The sequence below is a fragment of the Alligator sinensis genome, unplaced genomic scaffold, assembly GCF_000455745.1.
Source record: "Alligator sinensis unplaced genomic scaffold, ASM45574v1 scaffold246_1, whole genome shotgun sequence".
Classification (NCBI taxonomy): Eukaryota; Metazoa; Chordata; order Crocodylia; family Alligatoridae; genus Alligator; species Alligator sinensis.
The window spans coordinates 221,296-249,094 of record NW_005842367.1 but is presented as its reverse complement, the minus strand read 5'-3'; the positions used below and the strand labels follow the sequence as shown (position 1 = coordinate 249,094).

Sequence of the window (27,799 nt, the reverse complement as noted above, 5' to 3'; positions counted from 1 at the left end):
TGCTGTAACAGAGTACAAGCAGACTGGTGGTAAACCCTATCTCTGTGTGATCACGGGAAGAGGAAGCCATAGCCAGGGAGGAGTTGCTCGTATCAAACCAGCAGCCATTAAATACCTCACAAGCCACAACTTCAGGTGAGCTTAGATTTCTGTTGCTGATATTTTGAACCTACATTTAACTAGTTAAACACTGAAGTTTGTTTTAAAATATGATACCATTATTAAAATGATTTAATAAATCACACCAAAAACATCCCATGAGCGAAGTTTTAATACAGTTTTGTTCTGTCATTTTGTCCTTTGACAGGCAAACAGAATTCTGTTCTTTTAAGCATAGTTTGTCTATCCATTTCCATTTAGTATTACCAGACTGAGAAAAGAAAGAAATACTTTGAACACAAGTTGAGTTGTGCTATGTGGCTAAGAAAAATAGAAAATCTACATAGACGCATCAGATACTTTACACACTTAGCTTACTTTTCAAATTTATAATATTTTTTCTAGGATTATCTTGAATCATTGTGGAAATACGATACAAAAATACTTACCCGGGTTTCCAACACAGTGGTTTTGCTGATTGTAAATGTTTTAGTGTCTTGTCCCATTATCAGTATTAATTACCTCAGTGATCACACTGAGGTAACTAGCATAGACTGGGTTCCAGCATTTTTACCACTTTGCCTTTTGAGTTTATTATTATTGACTCTGTTATCTGTTTTAAACATATTATCTGTACAAAGTGGTTAAACCCCGCCCTGTGCCTGGTACATACTAGAGCTGCAATTATAGGTAGCATCTAGTGTCAAACGACACCAGTCCTAGGCCATCATTTGAAGCCTCTGAGAGAGCTGGATGTAGACAAGACTTAATTGCGAATATCCATGCAATTAAGCATATACACCATATTTGATAATTGCTCAGTCTGATGTATCTCACTGTTAGCTGATGTTCTTGATTTTCAGATTACAATTTTCTCTTTCTTAATTTCACCCCGTTCCCCCTTGTTTGTTTATTCTATTGTACTGTTAATAGTTTTTGCTTCTGTTTGTACCTTCATGTGTAGATTGTTACCATGACTACATCCTGTCAGTTAGCTAAGCTATATATATTTTCCTTTTAATCTTTCTTCATAAATCAATTTCTCCAAATCTCTAAACTCCATCCATTATGCCATTATGTTACTTGAAAATTTCACTTTTATGGATAGTTCATTACAAGTTAAAGTCAGATCATAGCTAGATGAATGACCATTACCACCTCTGTGATGTGATGTGATGTGATACCTTTGTATCTTTTCAAATATTGTATTGGCCTGTTTTCTTATCAGATGACATTGAAAATGAATGTTATTACACCAGTGTCTCTGTGGTGCCGTTCTAGACACCTCTTTTGCCAACCTAACACGTTGTAATTTATCTAAATTTGTCAAGATTTTCACTCTAAAAACTCATGTTGTCACTTACTTGTGACTATATTATCACACGTGCTTGGATTTTCAGAAATGTTTTGGTGTTGGCCTAACTTTGCTCTCATTGGCATCAAGGAACCAGAGTTTGGCTAATTCTGAGCATTTTGGAAAAGTCCTTTCATTGATATTTTGCGATTCCCTCCCTCCTTTTTTATTTCTGTTGCATTAGTATTTTTAAGTTCATTTTACAGGATGGTAGTTACCAGTATCATATATTCTCTTTCTGAAGATCTATGCCATATTTGTTCTTTCAGCTCTTTGATATTGTCACATCTCTGTCACTCCTTTTGTTGTCAGTGGTTCAATAATATGTAGTTCATTAGTTTATTCCAACTGAGATTTACCAGGTTTAGCTCATTTGTATATGATCAAATTTTCAATGTATTTCCTTATCTACTCTTTAACAAAAGTTACTTTACAAAATCTTTTTAACATTCTAATTCATAACTGACTTATGTGATGAAGCCAGATTTCAGAAAGGAATTCAGCATCTGACAATAATTTGTTCTTTTTTTTTTTTAATAGTCTTTCTTTTTCTGATGATAACATGATAGAAACCCTGCTTATCTTCCTTTACCACAGTGGCTAATGCTAATCCTCCCCCCCACCCTCCCCGTATGGTAATAACTAATTCTGACTTTGCTGGATGCTTCCCCCTTTTTGTATTCTCCATGCAGATTATTTTTAACCTCAAATCTTTGAGCAGTCTCTTGTGAAGCCATATTGACCATTGCTTGTTTCTCTTTCTCTTTCGGCATTGTAGTTAGCTAGTAGAAGCAATATCTCTGTCACATCAAACCTTAAGATACTTATCTAATCTATCTTCTCTGTTACATCAAACATAAGCTACTTGTCTTCAGTTTCAGAGCTCTTCACAGCCTATTTCCCCTCATCTTCTTTCATATATCAAGAAGTCAAGCCCCTAACCTCTGATCTGATGCCAAAGTCCGTTGCTCATTTGTAGATTTTCACACAAGCACCTTCATGCATTCTTTTGTGTTGCTCTGCATCCTTTTGGAGTTGCTAAACATAAGCAACCACAAAGCTACTTCATCCTTCTTCAGATCTTGAAAGTGCCTCAGTAAAACTCTCTCCTTTATCATAATGTCTGCGGAAAACTTAACAATAAGATTCTGATGCGCTTACCTATTATCATGTTGACCAATATTTTCTTTTTATTTCCTTGAACTACCCATCACACTGTTTGTACCCCCCTCTGTCTTATCATTGAACTGTATGTAGACTTTCTGGGAAAGGGGGCTGACATACTGTGAGCTTGTAGAGAACCTAACACAATGGGATCTGGGGGCTGGTGATCCTACTCATTCTAATACAGATAACACCACCACTGTGAAAGTGTTTTACCATATTCCTGAATTGTTTGAGTTGCATTGGAAGCAGCTTCCATAGACAATGTTTAAAAGGCATTATTAGCACATGATTAATATTTTTCATTTAGATATGTAACCAGCTTTATGTTCAGCAGATTAATGAATGATAGTCAACATGTTATTGTAAAATAAAAATTAACTAGATTCATTTGGAATTATTTCCATTCTGGATCTGTGACATTTCTGATTATTTAAAGTTAATGGTACTATCTATTCTGTTTCATTTTCAAAATGAGGCATTATCCTTCAATCAGTATTTTAATTTATGTTGTTAAATCAAGATTGTATATACAAATGAATGTTTACTATGATTCTATGCTGGTATTTGTAAGGTTGAATTGCCATAAAGTGCATTTCTTAATCCATTTGTTTCCAGATAGAATTCTTAATGGTTCTTTGTTAAAACAAAATATCGTTGTAAAAGCTAGATTTATATGACATCTTGTAAAATCATATTTGCATACTTTGTTGCTATTCCTGTTTCCTCAGTCCAAGTGGTGAAGCTCATACATCATCAGTTCAGCTGTTGTCCAACAGATGTCATTTAGGACACTAGTAAGAGCTGTTTGCTTCCCCGATAGTCCTGCACACCTTGTTTTGAGCTGCAGGTTTCCCTTATGCAGTGTGGGGGCTTTTTGTTTGTTTTCTGGCAATTTACCTTCTTACCTATAGCAAAGAAGCTTCCCTGACTGCTTCATCTAGTGGTCCAAAATGTTTCCCCTTAATGATTACAGAGTCTTCTCTGGTGGTTCCAAACAGATATTCCATGTTGTAAGGCAGTGGATGCATGCATAGCACCTATTCTGAGGAGGGTGTTGGGTATTGACACCACTTTGCTTGGCAGAGGTAGCAAAATGAGGACAATGTATAAGCTTCTGCAAGTGCTTTGTATATTAGGTTGTGATCGTGGTCAAAAACTGTGAATGTATCAACTTTTCCTGGATCTATTCCTTTCTGTTCAACAAATGAATAGTGTTTTGCCCTGACTCTTGGTAAAACTTATCGGCTTAGCTATCTTAATGAACCCAGTGGACAGCTGAGTTGTTGAAACTAATTATAGACTGGATGAGTGCTACGGGCATGTCCCAACAAGTGTGCACGTGTGGTTTGCGCCACCTTAAACCCAGGTGAGGTGCTGCAAACCACACTGTAAATTAGCAACACGGTGGGTTTTTTTGACACTGGGAGATCCCGGTGCCAAAAAAGTGCGTGTACTGCCAGAAATGGAGCCTGTCCAGCCAGTGCCATAGTCTAGCTGCTAGCCAGGCTCTGAGTGACTGGCTTGGCACTGCTGTTGCCCCAAGAGGCCCCCAGGACCCCAGGTAAGGCTACCCAACCTGGGTCAATTAGTTGCGTGTCAGAGTGTGCATGCAGGGGTGTGCCTGGGAACAAATAGCAGTGCCACAATTATGTGCCGCTGCTATTTGTCCCATGGGAAACTTGCGTCCCTGCATGTGTGCACTCATTGGGATGTGCCCCATGAGACTATCCCCTTCTCAACTTATATAAGGTCTGTAGCATGGGCAACTGGTGCTGCCTTAGTCAGGGGGGGCATGTGCCCCCCCAACGACCAGTCAGTGACCGAGGGAGGATCCCCCTGCAGCCAATTTTGCTGACTGGGTGGGGGGTCCCCCTGTGGCCAATCACACCGGCACTCCCGCCTGCACCCCCTGCCCATTGCCTAAGCAGCGAGTGCGACCAGTCAGGGGGTGCATGTACACCCTGGTGTACCCCTATGCATCACCACTGGTTTGTAGAGTGCTGGCACCTGTCCTACATAAAGCTTCCACATGTTGGTGGAGTTGGAAACTGGTATTGCCTCAATAAGAGACACTACATGCATCTCAGCTGCACTGCCAACATATGTTGAAGGCTGGATCGGTCTCAGCAATAGCTTAGCTAGGGGCAGCATGAGCCCCAAGTGGCGACTTAGGAGGGGCACCAAAATCATCCCTCATTCCTGCGGAGCCTGAGGTCCAGCAGTAAGAGCAGTCACGCAGGATTGCTCTTGCAGCAGCATTCGATGCATAGACACCGCACTGCTTCTGCTTTCAGAGCAAGAGCTGGGATAGGCAGAACACACAGTGATGGTAGCAAAAGCAGCAGCAGCCTTGGTCTGTGTCGGGTAAGACTCCTGCTCCCCACCCCTGGAACTAGGGCACAAACCCTGATCTTAACACTACAGGGCATCAGTGGTTCTGCTCAGTTCCTTCTGGGATAGAACCTAGAAGTAAGTATGAAGACAGGGCTTACAGTTAATGTGGCAAAAGAAGTGAGGGGGAGATGGGAGAGTGAGGTTAAAGAAAGCCGAGGGGAAGATTGACATATGAGAGAAGATATTGGAGAAACAAGAAGAGGAAAAGAGGAGAGGAGGTCAGACAAAAGTTCAGCAAATAGAAGGGAGAAGGATTGGGCAACACTTTTTTTTTTCCCCACAACAGCTCTAAAGAACCTTCTGATTTTACTGCTCACTGACCATGCCACAAGCATCCCATATGAAGCCCTTCTTCACTAATGTAGAAGATAAATTGTCTTTATTTTTTCACTTCAGAAAATATGTGTTTCTAGTTTGGGATGAGATACTTTGTTTGATTTTGGCTAAGAAATGTGATGCTGTACTTGGTTTAGATATGGAAGGTAATTTATTCTCTTGTTGTTTCCCAGGTTCACTGAAATCAAACCAGGCTGCCTGAAAGTCATGTTGAAGTAAAAAGGTGGTATGAAGGAGAGTGTGAAAACTGAGGATACGTAACACAGCTAGAAACTTTAAACAACTACAGAAAATATAATTTAATTTTCTTCAAAGAATAGTATTTTAGTAGCTGTTTTATAACAGTTGGTTTTTACAGCATGTTTCCAAGAAAGTTTTAATAGTGAAATATATCTTTTTTGTAATCCCAAAGAGTAGCATTTATCAGAAATGCAGACTTGGAACACATAAATGTACATAAGAGATTTTTAAAGGGAAATCAAGGTGCCATTTTCAAGCACCTCATCCTTCTCAGTACAGCTGGGGCCTAAGATTATCTCTGACCCTGTACATTTTAATGGTTGTGGATGCAGTACTTTTTAAAATACATGCAGTAACTTGTACAATTTTAACTTGTTTAAAATAGTTTACTCTGAATTAGAATTTTGGGTTTCAAAGAGTGTGAGGGGGAACTATGTCGCCAATACCCACAGAAATAATAACCAGTGGGAAATAGGTGCCTCCACATAGAGTTCATTTGAAAATTCTGGCTCTGGTCTTTTCAGTGGTAGATTCTGAAGAACATGAGCCAGTTCTTCTGTGTTTATTCATACAAAATTCTGAATGGAAGCTACATCTGAGTGAGGACTCAGAATGGGGCATGAATTAAGTAAGGAAAATTTGCAAACTCACCTTAGTTCTTAATGGGGTGGAAAAAGAACCCTCATTCTCAACTGTTCCTGTGTGACTATATTAATATTTTACAGGAAAATCACCCATTTTGCTGAATAGCAATATACACAGTGAGCAGTGTTTAGTCTTTTATGAATTTTCAAACTGAGTATATGAGTACTTTTTCATTTTAATGAAGTTTTATTGATGATGTATTTCCATTCTTTGTGTTTAAATAAATCAAGATACAATATAATAAATATATTGGCACTTCCTCTGCAGAGAATATGATGTTTTTAACTGCAGGGCATTTCAAAATGCAAGAGGCATTTCTTAAGGTGATATCTTTTATTGGACCAACAGTGTAATTCAGATAAAGTTAGACAAGCTTTTGAAAGCAAAATATGCCTTGCATTCAAAAGCTTGTTTAACTTTATCCCAACTACACAATTGGTCCAATAAAAGAGATCACCGTAAGAAATCCTTGCCTCCCACACAATTTCTGGACCAACATGGCTACATCATCACTGTTATACCACCAGGTATTTCAAACACATTTTCAAAATTAAAACAAATATTAGAGTGGCAGTTGGTTAATTTTAAAATTTGGGAGTACAGAAATCAATCCTTTGGCATTATTAGTGCCATATCATCCAGAAAATGTACTTAGAAATAACATAAGAAAATCCCGCTGTACTTTAATAAATGTTTTTCAATAAACAGAGCATTTTATTTCAAGAAAAAAAAGAACACAAAGATATCTTGCAGTATGCTTTACCTTTTAAAATTTTTTATATGAAGTCTTGTTTTCAGAGTAGTTGAGAGAAACAGTAGAAACAATGATGTGAAATATTTTAAATGTTTTTAAATTACTATTTTGGTAAATTTAAAGCAGTGTGCCTTTGTGTACCCACAAATACTGGAATCCATACATACTACCATATGTATGTCACTTGCATATTAATGGGTCATGTACAAGTTTCATTTGTTTCCACAAATAAAAGCAAGCAAGGATTTAGTTTGAGTAAAGATGTGCTCACATATGTAGAGGTCCTTTTGATAATTTGTCCTTATGATGACAAGTAACTAATTTAAACTGAAAGATTTTATGTTTTCAGAATATTTTTATATTCATGTAATGTAATGCTGCCAGGGGCAGGGGGTCGGGCACAATGATCCATTGTGGTCCCTTCCAACTCTACAATTTATGAATGCATACATACGCGCACAGTTACTAAAGAGTACTATAAATATAAAAGTGAAATTGTCATAGTTCGGCAGATACAGTTATGTTTCTCTAGTAATTCTAAGCAACGTCTGAGTGATGATATAAATACATTTAAGACACTGTCAAGAACATAGATCTTTGTAATTAATAACTGCTTTGGTTTGTGGGCATTTATGCATGCAGTTTAGTCCCTTTACTTTATCTTTGTGCCGTTTTTATAGGCAGTGTCTGAAATATAAAAACTCAGTTCTTCAGGTGCTTATGAGCAGAATTCCCTGTACACTTTTGTATGTTGCTCTATACACTATGGTTCTGAAAATGGTAATGAGTAGTAATATAAAGCCATAAGAAAAATATCCTTTATCCTTTGGAGTTAGTGGCAAAACTTCCATTGACTTCAGTAGTGCACAAGTGAAGTGTAAGGCTCTTGTTCAGTAAAACTTTTAAAATATGTGCTTAATTTCATGAAATTTGATGAGACTTTAGACGCATGCTTAAATGTTTTCTCATTTGGGGCCTAAAATGGAGTAGAAAAGCAGAACAGAGAGAGAATTACATAATGAGAGAGAAAATAAAAATTTTGGATTATTTGCAATATTGTCCAGAAGAAACCCTGGAATGTTATTATTTTGTAGCCTTTGTTTCAGACTGTCCAATATATTTAGTTTACAGTGGGAGAAACTGTTTTTAAATAAGCCTATTTTAAATGGTATTTTAAAATATGTTAAATTATGGGCCTCCAACCTTTATGATGGCTTTTTAAAAGAAACTGATTATATAATTTTTACTAAGAAAACGCCATGCATTTTTGTAACTGTACTTGTAAAAACAACAAAAAAAAAACAACCACAAAAAAGACTTTCAGAAGCATTACCACCAGCATTCTGAAGTAATAGAAGACTGTTAAAATAGGTATGTATTATTTTTTTTTATTTTTTTTTAAATTTTTTCAATTAATAACATTCTGGAGGTTGGCAGGCCAAAAATGTGATTCCTTTCGTTTAAAAATATAATATTTTTAAAGTTCATTTAATTTTTAAATTATAAAAAAATCTTTCAAATTATTTTTTCGTAAAGGAAACTTAATGCCAGCAGACTAGCATTCATGAACAACCCTTCAGTAACAGACCCACCAATGCAATGAAAAAAAGCATGATTCTGTTTAAAAAAAAAATGTGTGCGTGCTTTTTGCATTAAAGTTCAGTTTCAGATTTCCAGAAACTATAAAAAAGATATTAGGGCAGAACTGGGTTTTTTAAAACTTCAAAAAAAAAACCCTTGAATACTACTTTTTGTTTTTTCTTTTATAGTTTGTGGTTCAGTTTCTCTTAAGCATACACTATATTTCAAGGCTGGGTTAAGGGCATTTTAAACAGTCATAGTGGTGCATTTGTGATATTTAGAAACTGGAAATCTTTGTTACTCAGGAGGCCAGAATCTGACAATGTTACCAATTCCCCACAGTAACTTGTAAAGAGATTACTCTAATTGGCATGCACTATAAAGTGTTGTTCATCGCATGCTGTACAGAACTTGTATTCTAGACTTTACTCTGAGGTGGAATGTAATTACATTGATGCCTAATCTCCTTTGTAAAACATGGGCAGGTGGAGAGAGAATAGTCCCAGTGTTGGTATTATTAATAAAGGATCATTGTAAATGTACTGAGATGTATAATGCATAGAATTCGTTTTACTGATGCTTATATCTTCAATTGTAATTCATGTTTCAAAAATGTTAATTTCCTTTGTTTACTGAATTGAAGAGAGGATGGAGTACAACACACTGAAAATCAAATAGTACGTTGACTTCCTTCAAGTCTGTTGCATCACAGTTTGTTTTTTCTTTAAAAGGAGAATGAAGAATAATTGATTTTTGCTGTTTCACCTAGCCAGCTGTGTTGAGTACCCAACTGTGGTACCTATGAAAGTTCACATATTAAAAATACAGTATTGCAGCTATCGGTTGCAAAAGCTATTTGGACCAGTACATTGGAGGATATAAATTTCTATCTTAAATTTGAAATGGAACATGGATTTTTATGTGTATAAAGTTGTAATTTTGCTGTTAACTATTATTCTAATTTTTTACTGGAATACAGTTTTGTAATTTGCATTTAGAATTTCTTATGTAAAAATGAATTTACAAACAAAATCTAGTTTAATAAAGAAATTTTATCACAAACATGATCTTCAGTCTTTCTTTGGAGTACTAATGTTGACATTTGAAATAAACTGGAATGTGGAATCTTTTATAAGAGTTACTTGTCTTGACTTCAAGAAACAAATTGTCTTGTAGAAATATAGTTACCATCTGCAAAGATAGAAAGTAAGAGATTTCAGACCTGATTTTATGTGATGTGAATGAGAGTGTAGTGTTCAGTATTTTAGAAATCAGGTAATCTGATAATTTATTTACCTATTTAAGAAGCCAAAACAAGACCTGTATGTCCAAATCCTTTGTACTGCCCAAGTAAACTAAAGAGATGACAAGACAGGGAACCTTTGCTAATCTACCTGTAGTGTACCTGTGCAGCAGCAGAGCAAAATACATTCCCAAAGAGTGCCAAAAGAGCAGTGGGAGGAGAGCCTGTACTTGCCCACTCCACAAATCCCAGTAGGACGGGTTTGTAGCTGGCTGATGCACATATATGTTGATGCTACAATGTGAAGTACATGCTAAGGTGGAGCATTGTTCCCATGATGTGCTCTGAGCCCTCTGTCCATTGCTGTAGTATGTAGCCATATGACAGATGTAACTTTACTCTTACACTTGTTAAGCTCCATCAGTTAAGGACAAGTCTTAGGGCTTGATCCAGTTAAGTTCTGGAGATGCCTAGGTATGCCTAAAATTGAGGTACTTCAAGCCATTCAGGAAGCTATTCAGTTTGCCCAGGTATAGGTGCTGTTATATATAGAGAATGGGAAAAGGAGCAGGTTTCTTTTAAAATTAGATTCAGAAAGTTACAGCTAGCCCATAGGAAACACTAAGCACAAGGTTGTAACTGAACTCCTACCTTCTGAGGAGCTTAAGTGCTTGACTCAGGCTGAACATTATAACCTATAATGGCAGTTGCCTAGTCCTATCTCTGAGGGGAAGGGTAGTAAGAGTTATTTCTATATTTTGTCGGTAGATCTGGGTTGTAGGTTCTTCTCACCCTGAAGGATTTAAACCAACATTTTCTGCTTCTTTGAAGAAGGCCCTAACTATCAAGTTATAGAATAGCAGCTGCTGACACATAACACTGCTGCAAGTCAGACCCCAGGGTCTCAAGCCAAACACCCAGAATGTGAAAAATGCACAATTAATGGCCGCCTGCAGAAAGTTTGTATTAAGTGACTTGTCTAATATCAGGTGGAAGCTCTGTTTCAAAGGAAAGGCTAGCATTCAGATTTTCAGGGTGGCATTTAATTGCCTTAATAATGCCTTTCTCTTGGACTTCTAGTAGATGTAATCTCCACCCCAATCTTTATTCTCAGTCACTGTAAACAATGTCACCATATTGCCTGTCACATAGGCCTGCATGCTAGGAGATCTGAGAGTCCACTTTGATTCAGAAGTCTCTAGGTCAGGGGTCAGCAACCCCTGCACACATGCCAGATCATGGCACACGAGGGCATTTTGCTTGGCACACCACAGCCAGCCTGGGCTCTGGGCAGCTGCCGCCAGCTACAGAACCCAGCCTGCTTGCAGCAGGTGACCGGGAAGCTGCAAACCCTGTTGTGAGCAGCCTGTGCTCTGTGGCAGGCAGGCTGCAACCAGGGTCTAGACACCCGGCCTAACCCGTGGCAGCAACTGCATGCACGCCTCAAGACGCAAGGTGGGAAAGAGGCTTGGGGCAGTGCAACCCTGGTCTCTCCCCTACCGTCTGTCTGGAGGCATGTGTGCAGCTGCTGTTGCCACGGAGCCAGGCGAGGGCTTTTGGATCGTGGTGTAGTGGTTGCAGCCTGTTCACCACATGCTGTGTGGAGGTATCTACCTCCTCCCCCCACATTTAGCAGACAGGGAAACACCACACCAGCAGCCCTCGCTGGTAGCACCAGAGGCAGGATGTGGGTGTGGGGGAAGTGGCCCAGGGCCAGGCTGGGCTGGGTTGGGCTGAGGACTCTCGGCTGCAGATGCCATGGGGCTGGCTCCTTCCACACATGCCAGCTCCGGGGCCAAGGGCCAGGCTGTGGAGCTGCCCCGTGCTGAAAAGCAAAAGCCAGCAGCACAGATGACCAGGAGCCCCATGGGAAGGGCCAGGCACTGCTGAGTCAGGCTGTGGCTCGGCACCCCCAAGGATGAGACTTGCTGCAAGCAGCCATTGAAGCGCTCACCCACCCCTGCTTCACTACTTTAGAGTGACGCACAGCCTGCCTGTCCTGCAGGAGGGAGCCATGGGTTGGCAACGGATGCCAGCATGAGTGGGAAGCTGTGCGCAGCAGTCCCCATGCGTGCCCCTGCGGACCGTGCCCATAAGTGCTGCTGAGACTACCCGCCCTTCACACGTGCATGCAGTCCAGGCCACAAGCTGCTACACTTACCACTGCCCACTTGGGTCCACCGGCCATGCCCCTTTTCATTCCTTACTTGGCCACCGCATCCCCACATCATTGCTGCCACCACTCCCACCCATGCCTTTTTTATTTTGGTTTTCTTGGCACCCTCAGAGCGAAACCAGAAACTGCTGGAAAAGTGGGATGCAATTCAGAAGCGGCTGTGGGGAGGGATGCAGGCAGCAGCCACCTTCCACCAGGCCCGGTCCATCGTGAGTGCCTTGTGGGGGCCAGCCCCCTGCCTGAGAGCACCCTGGAGGCAGTAGGCACCCAGGGACTCACACCCCATAAGGAGTAGGCGCTGCTATCATCACAGCACCATTACCCCACCAAGCTGGGCGTATCCCAGGGAAGGCACCTCCAGTCACCTAGGCTGCCCTGGCAGCTGCTAAAGTGCCACCATGGGCACGACAAGTTCCCTCCTGGCTATTTTAAATCAACAGTGTGGCACGGAGCAAGTACCTCTTTCTCTCTCCTTAGGGCTGTGCCTGCCACTTCCCCTCCCAGTGTCTCTCACCCTTGCAGGTTGCCTCCAGAGGCTCTCAAAACTTCTGAAAAGCCCAAAGAAGCCAGGAGAGAGGCCAGGGTTTCCTCAGGCTGACCTCTCTTATGGGATCCATTGCATGGTTGGGATGGAGTTTGTCAAGCTTTCTCATGCAAGGCATTACATAAAAACAGAGGAACTGCCATTTACTGGGTTAGATCATTGGTTCTTCCTGCCCAGTCTTGTGTGTCACAGTGGCAGAGCAGATGCTGAAAGGGAGAGGGAACTGGGTAGGACCATGCTTTTTTAGGTATCTGTTCCTCTCTCAGTTGCAGCCTCCCGCATTTAAGGTCTCAGCTGCCCCATCCTCTTCCCTGCCATGTGCCCTGAGTTGTGCATGCAGCCCTTGCCGGCAACACTTTGGGCTGGGGCTCCAGAATCTGGTGCAGCCACTTGCAGCCATGTGGCTGCCTGCTGACAATGGCCCAGGCTCTATGGTGAGCAGCAGGGGCCTGCCCAGAGCCTGGGCTGCTTGCATAAACAGTGGTGAGGCTGCAAGCAGCTGCACTGGGGTCCAGAGCCCCAGCCCAGCTTGTTGCTGGCAGCAGCTGCACACATGGGTGACTGGTGCCTCTTGAGTCTTGCCCCCCCAACACCAATCACCAGGGGGCAGAGAGGGGTGTCCCTTGCAGCTGATCACGTTGACCGGGGGTGGGGAAGTGTTCCCTCACGGCCAGTATAACTGACCAGGGGTGGGGGTCCCCCCGTGGCCGATCTCACTCACCAAAGTGCGGCCACACCACTTCTGGAAGCAGTGTGGCCACTTTTGCTGGCGGTCCTGCTTCCCTGCCGGCCCACCTGCCCATTGCCTAAACAGGGAGCACGGCCTAATAGGGGGTGCACCAGTGCTCTTGGGGTGCACATGCACCCTACGTGTCACCACTGGCTGCACACACACCTCAGGGAGCACAACAGGGAAGGGGCCAGGGTTGCACTGCCACAACAAGGATCGGGCCCTTGCAGCTCCCCCGCCGTCCACCCCTGGAATGCCAACATCTTCCAAGTAGAGGTTGCAGGGGGTTTTTAGCACTTGGCCCAAAAATATTGCCAACCCCTGCTGTAGGCCTTCACATCCAGGGTATGTCTAGATCTTGCAGACTGCATTATTGCTGTAAGATACAGCATTTCATATCCATCCAAACAGGTTAAAACACTCATGAAGTACCTTAATTACTGCCTTTGCAAATATGCTTAGTCCATTCAAAGCTAATCAGGAGGCTGCTGCAAAGATGATATTCCTAGCTGATAGCTTTGACCTGCCATTTCTCTATCAAGATTCTTTCAGTGGCTCCCCTTTTGTGACTATCAAATATAAATTGCTCGTCTTCAATTTGAAGATCTTTCATAATCTATCTCCACTGTACCTACTGTCTTTCATTTACCATCAAGAGACTGAACAAATTGTTAAGCAATTTGCTCCTGGTCAGCCTAGGCAGCAGGAGGCCATAGGAGGCAGGAAGAGCTGTCCCAGCTTGCAGGATATTGCTTGCCAGCCATGTGGAGATTGGGACCTGTCCTGATCTCCACCTGGCTGGTACAGCTGTCCTGGCTACCCTGGCTGGAATGGAGCTGCCCACCCAGCCAAAACAGCTCCCTCCCTCTCCCCCACTAGAGCTCAGGGCCAGCCTGATCTCCCCCTGGTTGGGATGCAGTTGCCTGATGAGCTGGGACAGCTTTCCCACCCTCTGGAGCTAAGGGTTGAGCTCCCATGTCCCCCACCCCCGCTAGCCCAGGGCTGGCACCCAGGGGAGCCTAGAGCTCCCCCCTAGCTTATGAAGGGGGACTAAGAAGGGCAGGAGCAGACCTGGGCTGGGCTGCTCCTGTCGGGCTCAGTTTGCTCCCAATGGGGATGCACATGTTGAAATGCGCTGGGGAGCCCTTTAATGAGCCTGAATGTTGTGTGCAGAAAATTCAGGTGCATTAATTGCATATGTAAATGCACCCACTGTGTCATTGTTTTCTTGTGCTTCATCAGTCTGTCTATAATGTATACCTGTTGTTTCTTGTCTTATATTGAAATTGTTCTTTTGTCTTGTTCTGTCTTTGTATAGACAGCTGCCCAAGGATGTCTTGGCTCATGACTAGGGATCTTAGGTGTTAAGGTAACACTAAAATATTTTGTAAGAGTTAGGTATTAGACTTTCTCTGGCTGCAGCCCCTTAACATATATAATTCACTGCCCTCCTATTTTCTACAGCACTGGTGGCAGAGGTCTATCTCACTACGCAATCTGACATATCCCTCAAGCAAACTTTTCTTCTGAATTCAATGAGATAGGTCCTGTGGATAAAAATATTTAATTAAAGAAAACTTCATAATGCATATGCACAGAGGGACCATGTTATCGTCTAGGTCACTCTGAATCCTAGCCTTACCCTTCAACGTATCTACTACTCCCTCCAGCTTGGTTTCATCTGCAGACTTGCTGAGGGTGCACTCTGTGCCATCTTCCGGGTCATTGATGAAGACATTGAACAAAACCAGCCCCAGGACCACACCTTGAGGCACTCCACTTGATACCAGCAGCCAACTAGAGTTATTGATTCATTGGTTACTGGTCTCTAAGCCTGATGCTCCAGTCAGTTTTCTCTCCAACTTACAGTCCATTTATCCTGCCCTTACTTCCTTAGCAGGCCTGCAAGAATGTTGTGGGAGACCATATCAAAAGCCCTACTAAAATCAAGGCACAACACATCCACTGGTCTCCCCACATCCACAGAGCCAGTCACCTTGTCATAGAAGGCAATCGGATTGGTCAGGCATGACTTGCCCCTGGTGAATCCATGCTGACTGTTCTTAATCAACTTCTTCTCCTCCAAGAGCTTAGAAATGGATTCCTTGAGGATTTACTCCATGATTTTTCTAGGACCTGAGGTGAAGCTGACTGGTCTGTAGTTCCCTGGATCCTCCTTTTTCCCTTTCTTAAATATGGGCACCATGTTTGCCCTTTTCCAATCATCCAGGACCTCTCCTGATAGTTGTGAGTTTTCAAAGATGATGGCAATTGTTCTGCAATCACATCAGCCAACTCCCTCAGTACCCTTAAGTTCATCCCATCCCACCCCATGGACTTGTACATGTCCAGCTTTTCTAAGTAGTGCCTAACCTGTTCTTTCACCTCCTCCCCAAACTAGACTCCATGCAGTAGTCTGGGAGCTGATCTTGCTTGTGAAGACTGAGGTGAAGAAGGCATTAAGTACTTCAGCCTTTTCTGTATCTTCTGTCACAAGGTTGCCTCCCCCATTCAGTAAGGGACCCACAATTTCCCTGATCCTTGTAGAAACCCTTCTTGTTACCCTTCACATCCCTTGCTAGCTGCAACTCCAGTTGTGCTTTGGCCTTCCTGACTTCATCCCTGCATGCCCAAGCAATGCTCTTATATTTTTCTCCAGTTATTTGTCCAAAGTTTCACTTCTTATAAACTTTCTTTTAGTGATTTAGTTTACTAAATAGTCCCCTGCTAAACCAAGCTGGTCTTCTGCTATACTTGCTAGTCTTCCTGCTTATTGGAATGGTTTGTTCCTGCACTCTCAGTAAGACTTCTTTAAAGTACAACCAGCTCTTCTGGACTCCTCTCCCCATCAGTTTGGCTTCCCAGGGGATCCTGCCCATCAGTTTCCTGAGTGAGTTGAAGTCTGCTTTTCTAGAAGTCCAGGGTCCTTACTCTGCTGCTCTCCATCCTTCCTTTCCACAGGATCCTGAAGTCAATCATCTCATAGTTCACTGCTGCCCAAGTTGTCATTTTCTGCTAAATTCCCCACCAATTCTTCCCTGTTTGTGAGCAGTAGGTCAAGAAGAGCATGGTCCCTAGTTGGCCATTCCAGTACTTGCACCAGGAAGTTGTCCCAATACTTTCCAAAAACTTCCTGGATTACCTGTGCACTGCTGTATTCCCCTTCCACCAGATGTCATGGGGAACCATGAGAACCAGGGCTTGTGATCTGGAAACTTCCACTAGCTGTTTGAAGACAGCCACTTCCTTCTGGTCTGGTGGTCTATAGCAGACCCCCACCACGACATCACCCTTATTGCTTTTCCCTTCTGACCCTAATTTAGAGACCCTCAACAGGCCTATCTCCAGCTTCATACTGGTGCTCTGAGCAATCATATGGCTCTTTTACATAAAATGCAACTCCTCCTCTTCTCCTCTTCTGGTCTTTCCTGCACATTTTGTACCCATCCATGACAGTGCTCCAGTCATGTGAGCTCTCCCACCAAGTCTCTCTTACTCCAATCATGTCATGGTTCAGTGACTGTGCGAGGACTTCTGGTTCTTTCTGCTTATTTCTCAGACTTCGTGAATTTGTGTACAGGCACCTGAGGTAACTAGTTGCCCTGGTGCCCTGGTTTCTCGGGAAGTATGAGAGCACCACCCGTGTTGTCCTCTCCTGCTTGCTCTTCCTCCAGGTCTCCCACTTCCCCACTTACCTCAGGGCTTTGGTCTCCATCCCCTGGCAAACTTAGTTTAAAGCCCCTCAGTAGGTTAGTGAGCCTGCCTGCGAAGATGCTCTTCCTTCTCTTCATCAGGTGGATCCCATCTCTTCCCAGCAATCCTTCTTCTTGGCAGAACATTTTATGGTCAAAGAAGCCAAAGCCCTGCTGGTGACACCACCTACATAGCCAGGTGTTGATCAGCAGGATGCACCCACTCCTGCCCAGGCCCTTTCCCTTGACCAGAAAGATTGACGAGAATACAACCTGAGCCCCAGACCTCCTCACTCTTGTACCCAGAGTCCTGTAGTTGCTTTTGATATGCTTAGGGTCTCCCCTGATAGTATCATTGGTGCCCACATGGTTGAGCAGCAGGGGGTAGTAGTCAGAGGGCCAGATGAATCTCAGTAGACATCTCAGATCCAGGCACTGGGCAAGCAGCAGACGTCCCAAGACAACAAGTCAGGTCGGCAGATGGCTCCTTCTGTCCCCAGCAGAAGGGAGTCTCCAACTACCACCACCTGCCACTTCTTCTTGGTGGTGGTCATCTCAGTCTTTCCCACCTTGGTGAGGCCTGGCCCATCTTCCTCCACCAATGGAACATGCTCCTCCCTCTCTGCTGCTAGGGCTGCATATGTGTTCTCCAGACAAATCACTGCAGATGGAGGTGAAGATCTCTGCTTGCTGCTGGAAGTCACAAGCCTCCAGCTTCCACCCTTTGGGTGTCCATGTCCTCTCTCTTCTCTAGTGCTGTGTTTGGCATTTCTTCCTCCACAGTCCTGGAGGTCTCCAGCATTGAATTGATGAATTCTTCATGGCAGAAGATGCTTTGGAGCCTCACCACCTTCTCTTGTAGCTTTCTTGCCTGTTCCCTGAGACACCACTAGGAGGCACCGCTCACATCGCAGGCACTCCCTGACCTGGCCATCACTGGAAAGAACCTGCAATTTGCAGTTCCCACAGTGCCAAACCTGGACCTGGGTGGAAGCATCAATGGTGATCAGTCCTGCCTGGACAGAAACCTCACAGGTGCAAGCAGAGGCAGTGGGAGTGGCTCTGGCACTGTGATGCCCTCTAGCCATTTCCTTGAGTCTCTTAATCTGCCTTCTTTCTCTTACTGCTCTTCTTCCAAGCAGACCTTCCCTAGTGAACTTGCCTGGAAGCTGCCCCTTTATTATTCATTGGCCCCAAAGGATTCCTTTTTTTCCTGCTTCCTCACGCCAAGCTGAAAGCCTTGCCCCTCAAAAGGGGGGGTGCGGGAGTGCCCACAAACTGTCCTAGGAACTGGCCTGTGAGCTGCCTGCAAACTGCTTACACTGTTTGCAGCCCCTGTTCGCTGGCTCCCTGGTCACCTTGGAAGTCTCCTTTTATACCAAAGAGGATGGAGCTAGACTGCTCTCAGTGGTGACAGATGACAGAACAAAGAGCAATGGTTTCAAGTTGCAGCAAGGGGAGTTGAGGTTGGATGTTAGGAAAAACTCTTGCTAGGAGGGTAGGAAAGCACTGAAACAGGCTACCCAGAGAGGTGGAATCTCCATCTTTAGAGGCTTTTAAGCCCTGGGTAGGCAAAGCTTTGGATGGGATGATATAGTCAGGGTGGTCCTGCTTTGAGCAGGGGGTTGGACTAGTTGACCCTCTGAGGTCCCTTCCAACCCTAATTTTCTATGATTCTGTGATTTTCTATACCCTGCTGGGCCCGGACTGGCTGTGCCCCCTCGTTAGGGCTTCTGTCAGGCCCAGGCAGCAATCACTCAGTAGTCAGCGATCACTCCCAGCTTCTCAGAGCACACACCCCAAACACACACAGCCTACCAAACAAACACTTAGCAAACCAAAGGCATGCTTGTGTGTGTGTGATTTCCTAGGTGTGATGGAGTGTAGTCTTGATCAAACAGCCACAACAACACTGGTATAATCAAAGAGGCTCTCTCTGCCCTGCCCTATAGATTGGTTATAGAAACAGAAGGAGGAAGCTAAGTGAGGAGAGTGGATTTTAAGCTGAATGACCTACTGCAGGCAACTGTCATTCTCTTCAGTGCTAGGTGACAGGAAAGAACTGACTCCGCTGACTAGAGCCCTGAGATAAGGTCTTCAGGGCTTTTTGAGAATAGCTTCCTCTCTGAGTCTGTCTCAAATGGAACACATTTGTTTTGGCCTCCAATGGCTTAGTTCCTTGGATCATCAAACTAGAGAAATGAATCCCATGATGTGTCCCACATGGGGCTTTAGCAGGACTGGGACTTAGAGATGCAAGAATCAGACTTCTGCCATCTGATCTGAAAAAGGAATTGAAAGAAGTAAACCAGAGCTACAGGGCAACCTACACTTTGCCACCGGGTTTCACAGTTCTTTGCTGACGGCAGAGGATTGGTGAAACTTGGGGATCTGGGGTTCCATTCCAGGCTCTTGAGGGAGCTGTTTCTAGTGGTTGCAGACTCTTCTGCACATTTCCCCTTGCAACCTTGAATCCTGTTTTGTCCCCCAATCCTTTTCTCTCTTCCAGTCTTTTTTCTTCCTGCCCTTGCAGTTCTTCATCCCTGCCCCATTTTTCTTACCTAGTCAGCACCAATCATGTCAGTCTCCTTGTCAAGCAGGTCCTTGTTTTATACTCCAGACTCTTCACCCCAGTCCTAATTTTCCCATGAAATCCTAATCTCTTTCTTGAACCAATCCCAGTTTCACCCACTCTCCCATATTGTCATCTACTCTGTCCCTGCACCTGGCCTCAAGATGCCCACACCTTCCTCCAGTGTCTCCCATCCCCAACCTTGTTCCTTGGGCTTCTCCTTCAGTCTGTAACTTGATCCCTCCACCTTTCCTATCTTCTTCCAGTTTCTGTCCACTCCTCCCTCTGTACTATGGCTCTTCATTTAGCTATCCGTCTTTCCTCCCATCCTCCCAAGTTCCAGGCTCAATTTCTCTCCACTGCAGCCCCCCCGGTTCCCTGACCCCCCTTGGTTCTTGGGCCTTCGTGTCTGACTGTGGTAGCTTCACCTTCCAAACAGTGGACCCAGCATAAAAGTGGTAATTGAGAGAAGAAGGAGCCTAGAGCTGTGATTGCATGGAAAGTCCTCTCCATCCACACTAGGCATGCTCCAGGACAGAATGCACGAGGGACTTAGCTTCTAAATTGAAGAAGTGTATTGAGCATGTATGAACTACAATTTTTCAAATATTTATAACTTGACAAAAGACAGTCCCTGATGCAAAGTCTGTATTTCTGCCAGATTTCAAGCCCCAGCTCCAAAGCTTATGGACACACTACCCTTTTCATAGAAACAGTCACTAGAAAACTTTAAATCAGGTCAAACCCAATTTGTCTCCTAACATGATTTGCAGAAATAGCTGAATGTTTTTGGCTGAAAATCAGCTAAAAGCAGACACTACTGTAGAAACCTTTAGACCACATGGTTAAAGTTTTGCAAAGTAGTAAGCAACTGCAAACAGCGTCTTGCAATGAAATTTGTGGGAAAACCTTTTAATAGGTTACTAAGAAATAACACCAGGTATTACAAGTTTTCACATTACTTTTAGCACTTTAGTTTCTTGATGCCTCAAATGTTCGCCACCCTCCTCTCGCAAAAGGAAGAACATTGTATTCAGTTTTATGGTTTTGGGAGTCTTTTTCTCAGGAGGCGGGGGCTTGCTTTTAATGTGTTTATATAACCAGGTGTTGAAAAAAAATCAAAGAAGTGGGTTTTGCACTTGGAATATGGAAGATACATGTTTGTGAGGTCCTTAATTGCTGAGGGAGTTTGTTCCATAGTCTCAAACCAGCACACAGACAACTACCCAATAATGAAGGACAAATATATAAGTAAACAATGTGGTCATATGCATTTTTTTAAAAACATGACTATATATGTTCTAGGGCCCTGTCCTGCTTGCATTTATGTCTATGCTGTGTGTAGACGAAATGAGAGGCACGTGTGCACAACACTTTAAAGTGGGCTAAATGCTTTTGCACTGCTTTAATGGTGTCGGTGTTTGCATGCCTTGGTGGAGTATTGTACATTAATTACAGCCACTGTAGCAAATTTGGTGGCATAATGCGCCTTAAATGACTTGGGGCGCAGCAAACTAAAACTCTTCTGGGGAGTTTTAGTTTGCTGCCCTACCAGCTGCAGAGTGAAGTGCTAGGCTCTGTGCAGCTCAGGAAGCTCTGCAGGCAGCCTGGCAGCAGCCTGGCAAGGCAGGCTATGCCCAAGAGAGGAAAAAAAAAGTGCGGCGAGCCTGATCTCCTCCCCTCCGGAGCCTGCCTGCCTGCCTGAGCTTCGCGGGGGCCTGGTGCCTCCTTCCATGGTTGCGGTGCCCCCTGGGGCCACCTGAGCTGCCATGGAGGGAAGCACCAGCCCCCCCCCTCCAGGGACCGCTCTGCCCACCAGCAGTTCGCCCTCCCCTCCCTGCCACTGGAGAGGCAGGGAAGTTGGGGGGGCCTCCCCTCCCTGCCACTGGAGAGGCAGGTAAGTTGGGTGTGTGCACAACATGGGGGGTTTAATTGGCCCTAAATTGAAGCGGTGTTTTTAAAAACCCACCGCTTCAATTTAGGGCCCCTGTTTCATCTACATACGCTATGACAGAACTCCAATTGACTGCAAATGAGCAAAACTCCTTGCTGAGAGGTGACTGACTTGCTGAGGGGCAAGTTGTCCCTATATTTTAATTCTGTTTTGAGGCAGGAGGGAGAGTTAGAGCTGAAAGCTGCCACTGTACATCAACATTGCAGGAAATTTAATGTTATAATCTATTTTTTTCACTTACAGAAACATTTAAAAGGCTTTTTAATTTTTCATTATTTCATTTCAACTATGTGTAAGGATGACACACATTTATCAGATGAAATGTGCATCCTTTCAGCACTTGAAGTCCTGTAGGAGCTGATCTATATCTACTCCTGGAAACTAACATGTCTTTTTTAACTGCTTTGTTAAAGTAATTGAATACATTGTTATTTTAAGCTATTGCAAACCTTTATTGTTTGGACCTGTCCAAATCTGTCTATGGTTGTTGCACTGAAAATTAATCTATCAGATCCAAAGGTAATCTGTGGTGTCTGTCATAGGACTAAAATCAAGATCTCCTGGCTCAAATGACCAATGATGGGCAAGAGTGCATGCTGATGAGGAACTACTGAGCTCAGGGCCCTCACCTAATTATTTAAAATGTTTTCTGAGATATATTTACTACCACAGCTCTGATGATATAGGATGATGTTATATATAAAATGGGAAGAGATAAAAACCCTTCTCACTCTGTCCACATTGGAAATGTGTTATTGCCCAATTTTTCTCATTTGATCTAGCTGTCTTAGGACCCAAACTGGCTTAGATAAGCAACTCAGAAAATGGAGGATTTATTGAATTCATTATAATATACGTACTGTTTAGTATAAATGATTGTGTTCTTTGTGAAACTTATTTGAATTGTCTGTATTTTATGTAGCTCCCATATTTTTGCTGTGCTATGCATGTTTGTCTTGACAGTACAATTGTATCTCAGACATTAAAAGAAGCAAGACTAGAAATGTTGGCACTTTTTTCAGGGAAAATTGGGGATTTTGGCATCCAATTGTCTGCAGAGGATAAGATCTCAGGCAAATTCTCTGGCTTGGGAATCACAGAATAAACCCGCCACTTCAGTGCTGGGGTGGGGGTGTGTGGGGGGTGTACTGCTTCTGTTATGATAATAGCAGCAGAAACCCTTGGTGTCAGCACAGCCTATGCCAGTAAATAGAGTTTTCTGCTGCCAGGGTTACAACAACTCCCTTGAGTAATGGAAGCTCTTGAAAGCAGAAGCTTTCTTCTAGGGGCAGACCCACATTCAGGGGTTTTGCTACCCTTGTTATGTGTATACAACACAATACAGTCTGTCTTTTCACACCCTGAGCAAGCATGGCTCCTCTAGCAGTTTTACAATCTTCTAACAAAGTATTTGTCAAAAACAGCAATTTGTCTCTTCCACCACTAGAGGTCATAAATAATATAACACAAGCGGATGCCCCTTCAGATGTCCTCTCACAATTATCTTTGTTTTATTTACAACTTGAAAAGAAAGAGAAAAGAGGTGGAGGGGGATAAGGTCCACCATATTGCTTTGTAAACCTGTTCCATGTCCCAACTTTTCTATGTTGTTTTGTGGCCTCCTTCATTGTGTTAGGTCTGAAATGATCAAATCTAGGGACAGGAACTATATTTTCTTATATCTATTGTGAGATGCCCAACATAATTTTTTATTTGGTATAGTAAAAGTAAAGGCTATAAAATATTAAACACATTGGCATATTTCTCTAACACATTAACATTAGGAGATTAATATATTTTTTAGGTTTCAAGGTAATATTGGGTGTGGTGGTAGTGATAGAAGTTGTAGTCTTACAAATTCTTGTAAGTAAATAGAGACATCCTTTATATATGTTTAAGGAACAGTTGCCTCCCCAGTTTTAGTTTCCCTGAAGTGCTTCAATTCCTGTTGTAGTTGTTGTATAAGTGTGTACAGAACTGGCCTAAAGAGTTTGGAAATATGAGCTAAATGATTCTTTTGGACACTGTTGCCAGCCTGGGCTGTTTCAAGGTGCATAGGCCAATCTGCCGCAGTATAGCTAAAGCAGAAGGCCTCAAAGCATGTTTTTTGGGTCAACGAAGTAAAGGAAGTGTGTTCTCTCCTTGTCTTGGGGAAAGCCACTCTCTGGGCCTCAGTTCCTCATTTCTAAAATGAGGATAATATTTCCTCTTAACTGTCATCTACCTTGTCTTTTCATATTCTCTCTGATGCAAGAGTTTACAGTCTTTTACTACGTAGTATGGAGCTTCTCATAGTGGTGACTCACTCTTGTCAGGGTACTAGTGTATAATAATAACTAATATAAAACTGTGTGTACACAGCAAGGCGGGAATCTTTGGGTTCTCTGGTCATCAAGGCCTGCATCTTCCTACCAGACTGGTGTAGCTGAACTACTTGTTTCTCCTCCACTGCCAGCCAGTTTGTTGACAAGGCTTTCTTCACAAGGGAAAGGAATAGAAAAAAGGACACTAAAATGAGTACTAAGTACAGTACTCAGTTCTTTACATTTTTGATTTTTTCAGATCTGGGGCTGCAATCGTTTTGCACATTTCTGGGGCCAGAGATGCACTCTGTGGTGTGTTTTCTTTTTCATACAAATAATATCTCTGTTTTGAAAAAATGAGCTTAGTATTTTACTAGGATTTTTTAAAGTCATCTGCTTTTACTCTCTGTAGCACTTCAAAAAGAGGCTCAAAACACTGTTGTGTTTGCGGAAAATACCATCAAAATGTACATTGCATTTTTGTCCCTTAGTAATTATACTCTATTGCAGTGTTTCCCAAACTTTTCCTCAGCATGATCCCATTTATGACCCCATTTCCTCAGCGTGGCTCTTCACTCCCAACTCACAGCCCTGTACCCCCCGCCAGGTGCCCTTCACTCCTGACTCTCAGCCCCCTGGCTCTGCCGGTGCCCCTCCCAATCCGCAGCCCCCCACTTTCCCTATGTGCCCCAGGGCCCTCAGCCCCCTGCCTCCCCCTCCACTCCAGCAGCTCCTGAGCCCTGGCTGCTGCCTGCAGGAAGGCCAGAGCACGGAGCCCAGCTCCCTGCCCTCTGCCCCTGTATCCTCCCCCATGGGTGGCATGGCCAGAGCCATGGTGGGGGGAGGGAGAAAGATGTGGACTGCCCACTGTGAGCTTGAGACTCCCCACCCTGCTGCTCTTCCCCCAGGCCTCTGCAGCCCAGGGGCAGCACCTGGCACAGGAGAGAGCGCCATGCCGTGCCCCCACCCACTGATGTTGCAACCCCATTTGGGGATGTGACCCACAGTTTGGGAACAGCTGCTCTATTGCTATTAAACCCTGTGTGCAGGGACTAATATCTAATTGATGTTAGATTACTGTCCTGCTGCAATCTAATTTCTTGCATGCTGCTGCTTATCAGTGTATAGGAGAGACAGGAGCTGAGCTGCCCCTTTTGAAAGCATTGTGGTTTTTGTGGATTCAGTAGTGCAGTTTCTGCCTTCCTATTGTCACTTGAGACAACAGAAAAAGAGGCTGTTCTAGAGGTCAAGGCCAATGGGTGCTATGGTCAGGGGCTTGTTTGCGTAGGTGTTCTGATGATGGGAGCTTGAAAAGGAGAGAAAGCCTGAAGAGCAAGTGCCAGTACTTCTTTTCAGTTACCCCCAACTCTGAGGGTTGACTCAGATGGCAAAAACATTAAGTTGCTGGTGAAGGACATGTGACTATAGTTAAATTTCTTAGATTTCTTAAGAGTTAATTTTATGAGTTAAATTTCTCAGTCGTAGTCTGTGCTGGGGGCATAGGGCTGGTGAGCTTTTCCTGGTCTCATAACAATCTCTTCCAAAAAAGACAAGTATTGTTTTTCCCTGACAACAAAACACCACCAGCAAACAAATCTCAAAGTTGTGGTAGACATGCTCATGCGTACACATAAAATAATGTAGAGATCAACTTTTCCTCAGTATTTCTTTTTTTGTTCAGGATTTTTTTACCTTAGCACTGAGCAGTGGAAATACTGTACAACTGCCTTTGCCACAATTCCCAGGTGAAGAAATGTTAGAAGCTGACTTTTCATTGGTACTGTTGAATAGTTTCACAACAGATGTGGCTATCAAAGAGAACAGCACTTAGAAAGTCTAGCCTACTTTGACCCTGGGTGCAGTGGTTATTTCAAGATCAGTTCAAACTGGTAAAAAAAGGAAAATGTAGGGGTTGCCCACAGTCCCAGTGACTTTGACATTGAAATAAAAAACTGGACAATATATAGAACCAGATCCTCCCCTGCCTTTAGGCAGCCTTGTTTTGCCTTGTTTATGAAAGAGATTATATGATGTGGTTGCCTATCATGGCAAGGGACTGGATTCAATGACCCTTGAGGCCTCATTCCTGTGCTTTAAAACTGGGGGTGGCATAGGTGCTAAGGTGCATGGTTGACAGCCCAGAGGCTGCAACTCAAGGCTGTAACAGAAACGCTCAAGGCATGGCCTGTCAGATTCCAACAAATCTGCAAATTCTGCTAAACAAGGATGTGGAAAGGGAAAGGAAGGAATCTGGTTGATCCCTTGTGCCTCTCTGGGGATCTTCCTCTGTACAAGCCCACTGGTCTCAGCCTTCCACTTGCTCCTCTTCTGGGCAGAACCGCTTAGTGAATGTAACTATTGTTGTGTTTGTTCCTTCTTTGGACATAAATAATATGGAGCTATATAATGATCCCTGAGTTGACCGTTAGACCTGTCTCTCCCCTCATTCATCTCATTACTATTTATCAGTATGATTCAGTGTTTCATCTGACAAAGTGTCTTGTCCATGTGGCAGGGTTGTTTGTTGTTGCCGCGTTGGTCTAAGGACATAGGCAGGCAAGATGTGATATCTTTTATTAGACCAACTGAGTATTTGGAACAAGTTTATTTGCAAAACTACTAAAAAACAATCTATTTTATCTACCATAGTCTCTTCATACACTGAATTGGATTCATATTTGGGAGTAATTTGCATACATTGGCATAGAGGGGCAGCAGAAGTAGAAAATGATGCTACTAAATAGGAAATAGAAATGTACTAAAGTCCCCAATAGAAAACAGTGGAATCTGAGCATAACTGCTTGGCATAGTATGGCATTCCATTCCATAGTTACTGTCTTTAGCTAAAAGGCTGTTCAAAATTAATACCTCCATGGCTGTGGGAACCCTTTGCATTTTGGTGGTTCCGTACTGCTGGAACAAGCTGCTTGGGGCTGTAAACAGCCCTACAAAGGAAGAACAGAAAAGGATGGATAAAGGAAAGGTTATCACCAGTGAGAGGGTCAGAGAAAAGAAATGCTATTGCCATTTCACAGTCAGAGAGTCATCAAGATCAAGTCTCTCTCTCTCACACACATACACATGCATACAATAGCTGTAGCATGCATGTTTTGGGCATTAGGATATGCTTATGTATTTTTATTTTTGAGGATAATTTAACTTGTTTTCACACAGTATGTTTTCATAATAGAAAATCAGTGGAAATACTATTTAAATGGGGAAGGGGAAATTAAGTAACATGAGATGCAATAACTGAACAAAATTCATTTAAAAGAAAAGGGAAGTAGAGATTCATCATACTGCAGAGGAAAAGGGCTTCCTTCAGATGGCGTGGGCCACTATTTCCCCAATCTTATCACTGTAGGAATTTTGGTGAAAAGCTATATGCTTCTTCCGCTCACTGCATGTTCAAGTATTGGACTAGAATTGCAGCACAGATGACACACCTCTTTAAAGTTTTTAGGTGCCACTGCCTATACACATGCTCCGGTGGGGGAGAGGGGGTGTTTTAATTAGAGTGGCTCCTGGGACAGTTAGGAGGAAATATTATCTAATTAAAACACCACAAGGTCTCATGTATTCAGCATCCTGCATTTCAAAATGGCAGTGGGGGTGCTTTAACTAAGTCCTGTTCAACAAGCTTTAAAGTGCCTCTGCCACCATTTTGAAATGTGGGATGCTGAATACATGATATGCTGCAGCACGCTGGAGCATTCTAATCGGGATGCATCAGAACATGTGTATAGGCACCCTCTGATCCCAAAAGATATTGATCTGTTGGTGGTAACTAAATAGGGAAAATTATTTCAAGGTATCCTTGAAATAATTACCCCTTAAGTTTCATTTTCTATTAGGAAGCACATTATGGAGGGCTCAGAAATATGGGGAAATGCCACATGTCTAGGTTACTGTAACAGGGGACATTTTCCTTCTTTTTACTTGGAGGAAGTAAGATCAGGGTTGCAAAATAAATGCAGCCTGCAAAGTGACTAGATATAAAGGGTAGCAGGTATAT

At 43.2% G+C, this 27,799-nt stretch overlaps 1 protein-coding gene across 19 annotated transcripts in view; it reads left to right on the top strand.

Annotated features, from left to right (window-relative positions):
- N4BP2 (NEDD4 binding protein 2) overlaps positions 1-9,626 on the top strand; it is a 55,244-nt gene extending 45,618 nt beyond the window's left edge. For 10 of the 19 annotated variants that reach the window (XM_025210691.1, XM_025210704.1, XM_025210694.1 and 7 more), the window contains 4 exons: positions 12-135; positions 3,349-3,414; positions 5,524-8,360; positions 9,214-9,626. In XM_025210691.1, the coding sequence (XP_025066476.1) occupies positions 12-135; positions 3,349-3,414; position 5,524 (191 nt within the window). In that variant the 3' untranslated portion in view covers positions 5,525-8,360; positions 9,214-9,626. Of the gene's footprint in view, positions 1-11; positions 136-3,348; positions 3,415-5,523; positions 8,361-9,213 lie in introns of those variants that run through there. The other 9 variants (XM_025210699.1, XM_025210705.1, XM_025210697.1 and 6 more) reach the window with 5 other exon arrangements.
- Positions 9,627-27,799: the final 18,173 nt, after the last annotated feature.